The 13,551-nt window shown below is 42.0% G+C and overlaps 2 protein-coding genes across 2 annotated transcripts; both read right to left on the minus strand.

Annotated features, from left to right (window-relative positions):
* Positions 1-6,991: 6,991 nt before the first annotated feature.
* On the minus strand, positions 6,992-9,727 carry LOC139831772 (protein neprosin-like). Its single transcript, XM_071821105.1, has 4 exons — positions 9,509-9,727; positions 8,733-8,786; positions 7,735-7,875; positions 6,992-7,369 (listed from the first exon to the last, which is right to left on the minus strand). The coding sequence occupies exons 1-4, from the start codon at positions 9,725-9,727 to the stop codon at positions 6,992-6,994; spliced, it is 792 nt and encodes a 263-aa protein (XP_071677206.1).
* Positions 9,728-9,982: 255 nt separating this feature from the next.
* On the minus strand, positions 9,983-12,413 carry LOC127329002 (uncharacterized). Its single transcript, XM_071821107.1, has 9 exons — positions 12,188-12,413; positions 11,924-12,119; positions 11,622-11,825; positions 11,360-11,536; positions 11,142-11,285; positions 10,922-11,056; positions 10,725-10,835; positions 10,511-10,645; positions 9,983-10,437 (listed from the first exon to the last, which is right to left on the minus strand). Exons 1-9 carry the CDS (start codon positions 12,376-12,378, stop codon positions 10,243-10,245), a joined length of 1,488 nt encoding a protein of 495 aa, XP_071677208.1. The 5' UTR covers positions 12,379-12,413; the 3' UTR covers positions 9,983-10,242.
* Between the last annotated feature and the right edge of the window lie 1,138 nt (positions 12,414-13,551).

Here is a 13,551-nt window from a genome sequence, read left to right on the forward strand (position 1 = left end):
TAAGGTTTTCCGTATCGTGGCTCTCGGTACTGGGGGTTTCGCGACGGAGGCTTTAAGTAGGCGGAAGGGCAGGTCAGGAGGCGGCACGAGGGGCCCACACTATAGGTCGGCGCGGCCAGGTCTTGGGCCGCGCCGCCCTAGGGTGTGGCCACCTCGTGGCCCCACTTCGTCTCCTCTTCGGTCTTCTGGAAGCTTCGTGGCAAAATAGGACCCTGGGCGTTGATTTCGTCCAATTCCGAGAATATTTCGTTACTAGGATTTCTGAAACCAAAAACAGCAGAAAACAGCAACTGGCACGTCGGCATCTTGTTAATAGGTTAGTTCCAGAAAATGCACGAATATGACATAAAGTGTGCATAAAACATGTACATAACATCAATAATGTGGCATGGAACATAAGAAATTATCGATACGTCGGAGACGTATCAACATCCCCAAGTTTAGTTCTGCTCGTCCCGAGCAGGTAAAACGATAACAAAGATAATTTCTGGAGTGACATGCCATCATAACCTTGATCATACTATTTGTAAAGCATATGTAGTGAATGCAGCGATCAAAACAATGTATATGACATGAGTAAACAAGTGAATCATATAGCAAAGACTTTTCATGAATAGCACTTCAAGACAAGCATCAATAAGTCTTGCATAAGAGTTAACTCATAAAGCAATAATTCAAAGTAAAGGCATTGAAGCAACACAAAGGAAGATTAAGTTTCAGCGGTTGCTTTCAACTTGTAACATGTATATCTCATGGATATTGTCAACATAGAGTAATATAATAAGTGCAATATGCAAATATGTAGGAATCAATGCACAGTTCACACAAGTGTTTGCTTCTTGAGGTGGAGAGAAATAGGTGAACTGACTCAACAATAAAAGTAGAAGAAAGGTCCTCCATAGAGGAAAAGCATCGATTGCTATATTTGTGCTAGAGCTTTGATTTTGAAAACATGAAACAATTTTGTCAACGGTAGTAATAAAGCATATGCATCATGTAGATTATATCTTACAAGTTGCAAGCCTCATGCATAGTATACTAATAGTGCCCGCACCTTGTCCTAATTAGCTTGGACTACCGGATCATCGCAATGCACATGTTTTAACCAAGTGTCACAAAGGGGTACCTCTATGCCGCCTGTACAAAGGTCTAAGGAGAAAGCTCGCATTGGATTTCTCGCTATTGATTATTCTCAACTTAGACATCCATACCGGGACAACATAGACAACAGGTAATGGACTCCTCTTTTATGCATAAGCATGTAACAACAATTAATTTTCTCATTTGAGATTGAGGATATTGTCCAAAACTGAAACTTTCACCATGGATCATGGCTTTAGTTAGCGGCCCAATGTTCTTCTCTAACAATATGCATGCTTAACCATAAGGTGGTAGATCTCTCTTACTTCAGACAAGACGAACATGCATAGCAACTCACATGATATTCAACAAAGAATAGTTGATGGCGTCCCCAGGAACATGGTTATCGCACAACAAGCAACTTAATAAGAGATAAATTGCATAAGTACATATTCAATACCACAATAGTTTTTAAGCTATTTGTCCCATGAGCTATATATTGTAAAGGCGAATGATGGAATTTTAAAGGTAGCACTCAAGCAATTTACTTTGGAATGACGGAGAAATACCATGTAGTAGGTAGGTATGGTGGACACAAATGGCATAGTAATTCGCTCAAGGATTTTGGATGCATGAGAAGTATTCCCTCTCGATAGAAGGTTTAGGCTAGCAAGGTTATTTGAAACAAACACAAGGATGAACCGGTGCAGCAAAACTCACATAAAAGACATATTGTAAACATTATAAGACTCTACACCGTCTTCCTTGTTGTTCAAACTCAATACTAGAAATTATCTAGACCTTAGAGAGACCAAATATGCAAACCAAATTTTAGCATGCTCTATGTATTTCTTCATTAATAGGTGCAAAGCATATGATGCAAGAGCTTAAACATGAGCACAACAATTGCCAAGTATCACATTATCCAAGACATTATAGCAATTACTACATGTATCATTTTCCAATTCCAACCATATAACAATTTAACGAAGAAGAAACTTCGCCATGAATACTATGAGTAGAGCCTAAGGACATACTTGTCCATATGCTACAGCGGAGCGTGTTTCTCTCCCATACAGTGAATGCTATGATCCATTTTATTCAAACAAAAAAAAACAAAAACAAACCGACGCTCCAAGCAAAGCACATAAGATGTGATGGAATAAAAATATAGTTTCAGGGGAGGAACCTGATAATGTTGTCGATGAAGAAGGGGATGCCTTGGGCATCCCCAAGCTTAGACGCTTGAGTCTTCTTGATATATGCAGGGGTGAACCACCGGGGCATCCCCAAGCTTAGAGCTTTTACTCTCCTTGATCATATTGCATCATACTCCTCTCTTGATCCTTGAAAACTTCCTCCACACCAAACTCGAAATAACTCATTAGAGGGTTAGTGCACAATAAAAATTAACATGTTCAGAGGTGACATAATCATTCTTAACACTTCTGGACATTGCATAAAGCTACTGGACATTAATGGATCAAAGAAATTCATCCAACATAGCAAAAGAGGCAATGCGAAATAAAAGGCAGAATCTGTCAAAACAGAACAGTTCGTAAAGACAAATTTTCAAATGGCACCAGACTTGCTCAAATGAAAATGCCCAAATTGAATGAAAGTTGCGTACATATCTGAGGATCACGCACGTAAATTGGCATATTTTTCTGAGCTACCTACAGAGAGGCAGGTCGGAATTCGTGACAGCAAAGAAATCTGAAACTGCGCAGTAATCCAAATCTAGTATGAACTTTTCTATCAACGACTTTACTTGGCACAATAAAACACTAAACTAAGATAAGGAGAGGTTGCTACAGTTGTAAACAACTTCCAATGACACAAAATAAAAACAAAGTACTGTAGTAAAAACATGGGTTGTCTCCCATAAGCGCTTTTCTTTAACGCCTTTCAGCTAGGCGCAGAAAGTGTGTATCAAGTATTATCAAGAGACGAAGCATCAACATTACCTCGGGTGTTAGGAGTTGCCTCAACAATGCATGTTATCTTATCTATGTAAGTTTCAGAGGCTCCCTTTTCATTAGTCTTAGGCTTGCTACTCTCATCAAACAAATTTTCAGGAACAAGCCAAGCATAGTTATTTTCTAGTGCATCATTAATCGCTAGGAGCTTACATGGTATTGGTGCTTTGATCTCCCCACCATCATTAATATTATTAGTGTACTTTATTCTATCCATATCCATATTTTCAAGGAGACTAACAAAATTGGTATAAGAACCAAGCATATTATATTTAGCAAAGACCTTTCTAGCCTCTCTTGCTATACCACCAAATTCTCTAAGAAGGGTTTCTAAAACAAAATCTTTCTTTTCCCCTTCTTCCATATCACCAAGTGTGAGAAACATGTGTTGGATTATAGGATTAAGATTAACAAATTTAGTTTCCAACATGTGAACTAAAGAGGCAGCAGCAATTTCATAAGTTGGAGCAAGGTCTACCAAGTGTCTATCCTCAAAATCGTCAAGGGTACTAACATGGTTGAAAAATTCCTCTATATTATTTCTCCCAACTATAGACCCACGTCCTACCGGTATGTCTTTTGTGGTAAAATTAAAAGGAAACATGATGAATCAAGTAAAGTAAATGCAAGTAACTAATTTTTTTTTGTGTTTTTGATATAGTAAACAAGATAGCAAAATAAAGTAAAACTAGCAACTAATTTTTTTGTGTTTTGATATAGTGCAGCAAACAAAGTAGTAAATAAAACTAAGCAAGATAAAAACAAAGTAAAGAGATTGGGATGTGGAGACTCCCCTTGCAGCGTGTCTTGATCTCCCCGGCAACGGCGCCAGAAAAAGAGCTTGATACGCGTACAGCACGCGTCCGTTGGGAACCCCAAGAGGAAGGTGTGATGCGTACATCGGCAAGTTTTCCCTCAGTATGAAACCAAGGTTTATCGAACCAGTAGGAGTCAAGAAGCACGTTGAAGGTTGATGGCGGCGGGATGTAGTGCGGCGCAACACCAGAGATTCCGGCGCCAACGTGAAACCTGCACAACACAACCAAAGTACTTTGCCCCAACGAAACAGTAAGGTTGTCAATCTCACCGGCTTGCTGTAACAAAGGATTAGATGTATAGTGTGGATGATGATTGTTTGCAGAAAATAGTAAAACAGTATTGCAGTAGATTGTATTTCAGTATAGAGAATTGGACCGGGGTCCACAGTTCACTAGAGGTGTCTCTGCCATAAGATAAACAGCATGTTGGGTGAACAAATTACAGTTGAGCAATTGACAAATAAAGAGGGCATGACCATGCACATACATATTAGTATTGTGAGATTTAATTGGGCATAACGACAAAGTACATAGACCGCTATCCAACATGCATCTATGCCTAAAAAGTCCACCTTCAGGTTATCATCCGAACCCCCTCCAGTATTAAGTTGCTAACAACAGACAATTGCATTAAGTATTGCGCGTAATGTAATCAGTAACTATATCCTTGAACATAGCACCAATGTTTTATCCCTAGTGGCAACAACACATCCATAATCTTAGAGATTTCTGTCACTTCCCCAGATTCACGGAGACATGAACCCACTATCGAGCATAAATACTCCCTCTTGGAGTTACAAGCATCTACTTGGCCAGAGCATCTACTAGTAACGGAGAGCATGCAAGATCATAAACAACACATAGACATAACTTTGATAATCAACATAACAAGTATTCTCTATTCATCGGATCCCAACAAACGCAACATATAGAATTACAGATAGATGATCTTGATCATGTTAGGCAGCTCACAAGATCCAACAATGAAGCACAATGGGGAGAAGACAACCATCTAGCTACAGCTATGGACCCATAGTCCAGGGGTAGACTACTCACACATCACTCCGGAGGCGACCATGGCGGCGTAGAGTCCTCCGGGAGATGAATCCCCTCTCCGGCAGGGTGCCGGAGGCGATCTCCTGAATCCCCCGAGATGGGATTGGCGGCGGCGGCGTCTCAGTAAGGTTTTCCGTATCGTGGCTCCCATCTACTGGCTCTCTTCTCCAAAGTCTTTTTTGGCTACAATTTATCGTGAATATGTGAGTTGGGTGAAAACTACGACCGATACACGATCTACAATTCATGCTTGGATGAAATGAACAAACACTGAAAGTGCATACTGAAAGCGTGGGACATAAGTAGTAAAAAGAAGGCAAGAAGAGACGTTCCATTGACAAACTTGAATCTTAGGACATTCAAAATGAATAGTATCAGACTGCAACGGTAAATTGGTAATTTTATTTTGCTTGGTAAAATTTTGTAACTGCTGCTTGTACAATTGGTTTTTAAAAAATGTCATGTCGACAGGCATTCATGCAATATAAATATGTGTCATGGCAACAAACAGGCTGCAGGTAAATGCATGTATTTGTCTTGGATTAAAATTTAAATATCTTGCAGACAGTAGAGGCCAAATTTAAAGTAAAAATAGAGGAAATACATATTAAAAGTGAATCACAAATAGGTGGTTAAATTGCCTGAACGCGGGTACCTGTCCAGCAGCCATGGTCGCAAATGATGGTCACCTAGTTGGTTATAGCAGCCCTAAACAAAAATCCCAAACGAAACAAGTACGGCAATACCTGAAACAAAGAACTACAAGTCAATTGGCTGGCTAATGTTGAAGCCGGTGAAATTTCTCATGCTTTGTTGCTAATATTATCTCCTGCTTATTATTTCTAGTTAAAAATAACCCCTTCCTTTTTATTATTTTATTTTATTTAAATGTAAAATGTTTATCCAAATCAAATGAAAATAAAAGCTTTTGAGTAAGAGATGGGACATGTCAACCCAGTCGGACTTCAACCTAACTCACCCGAGAGTGGAAAACCTATACGCGATGTCGCGCACCACCGCGAGCACTTGGGCCAGGTCCAATTTTATTCGTTTTAGTGGGGTTTATGTTTCGTTCCGGTTTTCGTTTCTTCCGGGTTATTTGTTTTGCATTTTGTTTAAATGTTTAGATTTTTTAAAACATACAGATTTTAAAAATAATTTTTAAAAATCGCTAGGTTTTAAAAACATTCATATTAAAAACTATTTAGACTTTTAAAATGTTCAAAATTTGAAAATATTCAGATTTGTTCGGATTTAGAATTTGTTCATATTTGAATTTCGTTCGAATTTTGAATTTGTCTAGAAAATTAATTTAACGATTTTTTTAATCTTTGTTCAGATTTTGAATTTGTTCAAATACTCATATTTTAAACAAGTTCAAACCATCGCAATAGTCGTATAGAAAATAATAAAAACACATCACCTTGTACGAAAAAAAAACCAGAGAACTAAGGCAGAAGCGAGCCAAAAAACCACGTCGCGTCGAGCTGCAAGCGGCAAGCCCCTAGCCGGCGGCCACCATCTCCTTTGGACCAAGTTAGCCTACACAGGCAATCCTAGAACACAACACCACCGCTCTACTTTATTTTTATTTTTCCATCTCCTGGCGTCCTTTGCTCCCCCATAACTGGTCATGGCCTTAATTCCTTCTTAATCCAATCTTAGTGAGGCGACTTGTTGATTCCATTAAAGTTGACATATATAAACTGGTTGATTTCGTTAAAATCAAGCGAGGTGGGACTATTGAACCGCATTTGCCTATTTTTCTGCTGCCCATGAGACAATTTCTAAACGTATTAAATCGTAGCTGCACCCATCGCCCTACGCGGCCCAGTACGGCGCGGGCATGTACGAACCCTAAGTGGCCGAGTGTGCGCAAGCCTGTACCAAACTCGCAGAGAAACAAATCGCTGGCAGGGAAAAACGTTTCATGTTGTCTACGCGGTGGCAACAAAAGTAATTTTAACACACAGAAAAGGGTACGAATATAACATACGAAATTTTTGAAGAGAAACCTTACTTCCTTTATTAGTAGGTAAAGATATAGATTAGCTATCATTACATATGTGGAATACTGCACAATGAATCCACACAACCTGGTCCTCCGTAAAAGAATCGAGCTGAAGGATCAATGTGTGAAGGAGTATAGCAACATTTCGCATCGACATAAGATGCCAGATCTTTGTCAACGATATGATCATTACCATCTATGTCAATAAGCTTGAGACTGCTGACTGATGCAGCGTAGCCGCTGGCTTGAACATAGCCGCTTCCCATGGGAGGACTTGGTTGTTGTTTCTCGTGAGAGACGTAGCCACCAAAGCTTATCTCCACATTCTTATCTATGAGTCCTGGAACCAAGGACTTAGGAAAGTAACCCACTAATTTTGGATCACCGTTAACTCCGTGCAGGTGGACATGCCAATCACTATTTTTCTGTGATAAACAACATATGAACATGTATTAAAATATAGCTACTTTGCCAGAACTAAAACCCAACGATAAGATATAGTAGTTCACGTGTACTATTTGATATTAACATTATATACTTCAAGAAAGAGATACCATATACCTACATAATTCTACACCCTATTGGCAAGTCAAAAAAAGGTTCATAACTAGAATTTGTTTGTGATATATGTAGTCTTTTTTTCTTCAAATTTCCTTTTTTGACTCCCAATAGCTGCAATTTTCTGAACTTATTTTGATACCTAAATATGGAAGGTAAAATAACCAAATTTGACGCCCTTTCCCCAAGACCAAAATAAAAGATCAACAGTATTTCGGTATGCAGTTTGTACCTTGAATACTCTTAGCCTCATATAAGACTTTTTGCCATGTACATGTGAAACTGAACTGATGACATCCCCTGGGGAGATGCTCGAAGATGTCTTGTGAAAGCCAGGGCAAATCATGTTTGTGCAACCCTTTCGAGTACCACTCTGCAATTGAAATTTTATCAGCCCGAAGAATCTGGAATTTCATGCACATGCCATGTTTCATTTTCCATACCCCAAAGTACTTACGATCTTGAAATAATAAAAAAGTAAATATTTTGAAGAAGTGAACTACCATGTCCTAGTGACAAGTTAGAAAGTGAATTCTATATATCAGAATATCAACTTCGATGCTAATGATGGAACACAAATGTTCTAGTGCCAAGGAACATCATTCTGAAAAGCTTTCACCCAAAATTATGCAATGTTGGGTCATATTATAGAAGGAATATTTTCATTATATTTTGAATTATTAATTATACTAGCACTTAACTACAAAAAAACAACAATCAAAGCAGTATGTGGGAAACTGCATCACAATATGAGTACCTAGACAACATCTGACTACTAACATTGGGAGTATCGTGATGCAGTATGCATATCACATGAATAATTGTACACTTATTAGCAAAACATACTTAGCATGTTAAACGTATAATGTTGGGGAACTTGCTCAACCCTCTAGGGGTGGCATATCTCTCATATATATAGGAGGGTAGAACGTACCAATACAAGAGTACAATACAAAGTCTGTACAAATACACAGCTATACAAGTCTAACATACTTCATCATTAAAAAGATGAGCCCAAGTTTAGTATCAATAAGGACTTAAACCTTAGTGCACGTGGATTATATTTTCATTCTCCCAGCTAGTGAGCTAGGATATGTTCGCGGTTCCTCTACTTCAATATTATTTGTTTTGACAGAGGAATATGACACGATTTTTTTTGTAAAACTAAACATAAATTCCTTATGTTATTTTTCTTAATTATATATATCCAGAGAAAAAGATAATACTTACATTCCAAGCAGTATAGAAATGCGTACGAGAATCGTTGTACAACCTTGGGAAAATCTGAAAAATATTTGTCAGTGTTAACATGGATAGAAAAAAAATCATGCATTAATAGTAATAGTTAATTAACATGCTGAGTGATACATTAAAATATCTTATATTTGTTAAAATTTGAAAATATCTAGGCACATCTAGTAGGTGGATACATTAAAAGTTTAACAAATACAAGATAAATTTCAGAAAACGTAGGGAGTATAATATACAGTATTTCGTCGTGGATTATTCAGAGGCTGAGTGTAATACTTATTGTTTAAATAATAAAGCTCCCTTTGTTGAAAAAATACATTGCCTTTGTTTATTGGGCATGATTTACTAGCTAGAACAGAGCTCCTTAGCTGAGTGAGCGAGGGTTACGATAATGTCACATCAGATGGGGATACATCAGATTCCCCATCCACATTCGGATCCGGCACATTTTTTTTCAAATTTGCTTCAGTCGAAAATTTTGATATTTTCAGATCTCGATCTGTTTTGTATATGGACGCGATGTTATTTTAAATCTATATTAGTTACTTTTCAAATATAAATGTTTAATAAAATATACTATCTGCTACCGGTATCCACTCCTAGATTATATATATAACCAGAAAGGAACAGAGATAGGGTGCATGACTACATATTTTGTTTTCCTCATCAACAACCAACAAGGCTATAACCACAAATATAACAAGAGTCCCGGGTTCGAGTTCTCTCTTCTACCTTAATTAATAGGCTGGCACTACGGGACAGACGCCGTCGGCCGACGGCCCCGCACCGTCGGCACAGGTTCTTCCACCGTCGGCACCTTCTCTGCCGACGGTGACCGTCGGCGTCTGAGCGTCGGCACAGATCGCGTCGGGGACGGGGCACCCACCGTCGGCACAGGACGGCTCCGTCGGCACACACGTGTACCGACGGCTGGACGGTGGCCGTCGGCCGTTACCAGCGTCGGCACAGGACATCTCGCCGTGACGCTCCGGCCGTTAGCTGCCACGCTGTGCCGACGGTGTTACCGTCGGCACCATTTCTTTTTTTTTCTCCAGATTTGGCGCGAAACACGTGGCCATTCGAACTGGAAAAAAAACGCGCGAACTGGGCCGGCTGTGCCGACGGTGTCACCGTCGGCACAGACCCTGCCATTTGGCACAGCTATGGGCCTGTGCCGACGGTGACACCGTCGGCACAGCCATGCCCAGTTTTTTCTGTTTTTTGCCAATTTGGCCTCATTTGCTCAGAAAATCGCACAAAATGCACATATTATAGGATTGAATATGCAGTAACATATATAGCACCATATAGCACAAAGATATCACCGTATAGCACCAAATCTCACAAATATAGCATCAAATCTCACAAATAGCACAAATATAGCATACAAGACCATGGTACATACACCGGATCCACTACAAAGATGGAGCGTGTCATCATGTGCTAGTACAATGTAGAAACTATGGTGGTGCACCACCCGAGTGACGATCTAGCTACAGTGACGAGCTAGCTCCGAGTCGGTGAAGTGAGGCCGCTGTATCTCGACGGTGCTCGGGGAGGTAGAACCACGACGAGAGCCACCGGAACCAGAAAAATGCCGAGGTTCGGCAGAAGCACCAGGAGAATGGCGACCGGGGTGCATCGGCGTACCACAAGGAGTGTCGTTCCCGGATTCTCCCAATCCCTACATGTTGGAGGGAGTTAGCAACTTAGCCATGTCACACCAAGTTAGCAACTTAGCCAAGTTAGCAACTTACCGGGGTCAACTGACGCTGACGCTTGTACATGATATAGAACTCCTCCTTGGACGGGAACACTGGCGTCGGCCCCGGATGAGGTGGCTCTGGGAGTGGTTCCTCTCGCACTCCAGTCATCATGAACCGAGTGAAACTCTGCAAGAAACGGGAGAGATAGCTCAGATTCAAACATGGGGACTTATGATGTTTTGCAACCATAGAGATTGAAACTTACCGCCATCTGGTTGCTCGTCCACTGGACATAGGCATCTTTCACAAGGTCATGCTCCTTAATCTTCTCGAGATACTCCTCGTAAGCTACTGCATAGGCCTCCTCGAGCTGAGTCTACAATTTCAGAAATAATGCGTCTCATCAACATAGCCATTCAGGAACAAGAGTCAAAACAGAGGATGAAAGTGTGGATGACTTACATCAACCTCTACCCGAGAACGGCATGTAGTCCGCGAGGAGGTAGCGTAGCTGCCGGAGGGGAGGGTAGCCTTGATCTGCGTGAAGTTCCTCTGAGGCTTGAAACCCCCAAGAAGGCAGGCGGGACGTCCATGCGGCTGGCCGGACCCCGCCAAGATCATCGCCACCTCGTCGACCGGCTCGGTCATAGGGTCCTCCACCTCTGGATGGAGCTTGGCGTACTCCTCGCAAAGATCTTTCCTTGTTCTCTTTGGCCTTGCCGTAGTACATCTCGTGCGCGGGCCGAGGCTCGTTCGGACCGGGCGTCACCAGCTTCATGTGCGTCCACGCTTCCATCTCACCAAGTTCCCTCCCGAGCTTCTTCCCCTGCATCACAAAACAAATGTTATGCATATCATCGAAAATCAAAAAAATGCAGCTTATTCCATTTTTATATGTACCAGACGCTCCCGATAGCGATCGGTGCTGCTGCTCCCCGCAGTGTGTGTTCCCTGAGAACCACGGTTGGCCTTGTTCCGGTCGCTCACGGCCTTGAAATCGGGGTTTTCGCCGACCCAATTCTTGACCAACTCCATGAAGGCGGCCCTCTTATTATTATCAGCCCAATGTGGTACAACCTGCAAAATCAAAACTCATTTGAAGAACAAACAATATAGTTGCAAGTTAGCCGCGGTACATAGAATCGCATTGACAATTACTTACCGACATGAAGTCATCTATCGTCATAGCCGGGGCGAGTCCCTGCACAATCTCAGGCTTTGTGTACCTTACGCCCTGCTCAGCATAGAAGTGGCCGATGCACGTGATCCTCTGGTTGTACCACTGCTGCCGTGTCAACTTCCGACACATGTTACGGAGCACCACGTCCGCCCTATCCTTATGCTCAGTCGCCACCCTATAATTGCGCTGCAATCAAGCATAACAGAAAGTGTGAGAGGCATGAGTTATCACGGTGGGGTTATCAACTACATATGAACGAAACCCAAAGAGTATGCATTACGTACCCAAAACTTCTTGATCACGGCGTCGGCGGCGGAAGTAAAGCCAGGGTAAGGCGCTATCTCATAGTCTTCCCAAGTGTAGGCTAGCTTGGACTCGCCCCCAAGGACCGGAGTGTACATCCCCGGCCAGTACTTCCTAATAGCAGCTCCAATCAGACTCCCTGGCACGCGGACATTCTTCCCCGTGTATGTGAAATTCCTGCACAATTATCAAACATTAGAAAATGCTAAGTGTCATAACGAAAATGAAATCACCTTACTACTTACTCTATCTTTCCTGGGACAAGGAGCCACTTCTCATCCTCCGTAGCAGGTTCCTTACTCTCATCGGGAACCTGCGCTTCCCCACGAATCCGCAACTTCTTCGGAGCCATCTCCGTCGAAGCCTCCTCGTCCCTAGACTCCTCCTCCTCCCTAGTGTCCTCCTCCTCCTCCCTAGTGTCCTCCTCCTCGTCCATAGACTGTGAAGCCACTGAGCCAGAAGCAGAGGGAATGTCAGCTAGAAGGAGCTGTGCATTCCCCCCTCGTCCTCCAGCTCGTCCTCCCCCTCATCCTCCAGCTCGTCCTCCCCCTCGTCCTCCAGCTCGTCCTCCCCCTCGTCCTCCCCGTCCTCCGTCTGCGTCTTCGTAACGCCGGGTGGGAATAATGGGTCTTGCACTCCGTCTGGAAGCACCCGGCCCTGGCTTCCGCTGATGCATCTGATCAAGCAAGGAGCTCGATGATGCCTTCCGTCCGCTCATATTGGGCAATTACCTGCATAAGAAAAAGAGAAAATAATTAATAAGCATGTTGAAAATTAATTAATAAGCATGTTGACAAATGTATGTATTAAGCATAATGATAATGTAGGTACTAAGCATAATGACAAATGTATGTATTAAGCATAATGATAATGTAGGTACTAAGCATAAAAGACCCTCACCATTCATCACCACTCTCATCTCTAGGCATTGGGTTCTCAGCCTCACTATCAAAATCAGTATCATATGAGTATTCATGGTCGGCATTGGGTTCCGGTTGAGTCTCGACAATGTTGTCTTTGCTCGCATGGCGCTTGGTGAGCATAGCTATGTCCTTCAGGTCCACCACGGTCTCACCACGCATTTGTACATCGTTGTGGAGATCCTGAAGACCTATGTCTATTTGAAGAGCCCCGAACTGCTCTTCCTCTTGATAGAAAATTCCCTCATATGTTACCGGGTCAATGTTGTTGTAATCGTCCTCGGAGGGGATGGGTAGCTTACCATGTGGCGATACCTGGAACACGACTTCCCAGCCCATGAGTTCCTCATTCTGACATGGGTAGGACAAATAATAAACTTGCTTGGTTTGGTGAGCCACAACATAGACGTCGGATCCGCTGTAGGTGGTTGTAGGCCTAACTTCAACTAAACCAATGGAAGGGGTGCTTCTCATTCCACCGTGTGGGTCAAACCAGTGGCATTTGAACACAAAGAGCTTGAGTTCTATGTTTGCGTTGTTGAACGTCAACTCGTATACCTTTTGTAACCTTCCATAGTAATCAAGATCATCGGCTCCGCGGGTGTAGACCCCAGTATTTATTGTTTTTGCATTAGGCCGGTTCTTCTGGTGAAACTCCGTATGGAAGCGATACCCATTTACATCATACT

This window comes from Lolium perenne, chromosome 1, assembly GCF_019359855.2.
Source record: "Lolium perenne isolate Kyuss_39 chromosome 1, Kyuss_2.0, whole genome shotgun sequence".
NCBI lineage: Eukaryota > Viridiplantae > Streptophyta > Magnoliopsida > Poales > Poaceae > Lolium > Lolium perenne.

Bases quoted from the DNA above. Each gene is read 5' to 3' on its own strand.
- LOC139831772 (XM_071821105.1), bottom strand. From the start codon at position 9,727: ATGTCCTGTGCCGACGCTGGTAACGGCCGACGGCCACCGTCCAGCCGT. The intron at 7,876-8,732 runs GTAAGTATTATC...TTTCAATTGCAG, and splicing joins ATTTCTATACTGCTTGGAAT to AGTGGTACTCGAAAGGGTTG. The intron at 7,370-7,734 runs GTACAAACTGCA...TGTTTATCACAG, and splicing joins TGAGGCTAAGAGTATTCAAG to AAAAATAGTGATTGGCATGT.
- LOC127329002 (XM_071821107.1), bottom strand. From the start codon at position 12,378: ATGGACGAGGAGGAGGACACTAGGGAGGAGGAGGAGGACACTAGGGAG. The intron at 11,057-11,141 runs GTACGCCAAGCT...GGGTCCGGCCAG, and splicing joins AGGAAAGATCTTTGCGAGGA to CCGCATGGACGTCCCGCCTG. The intron at 10,646-10,724 runs GTAAGTTTCAAT...CGTTTCTTGCAG, and splicing joins GGACGAGCAACCAGATGGCG to AGTTTCACTCGGTTCATGAT.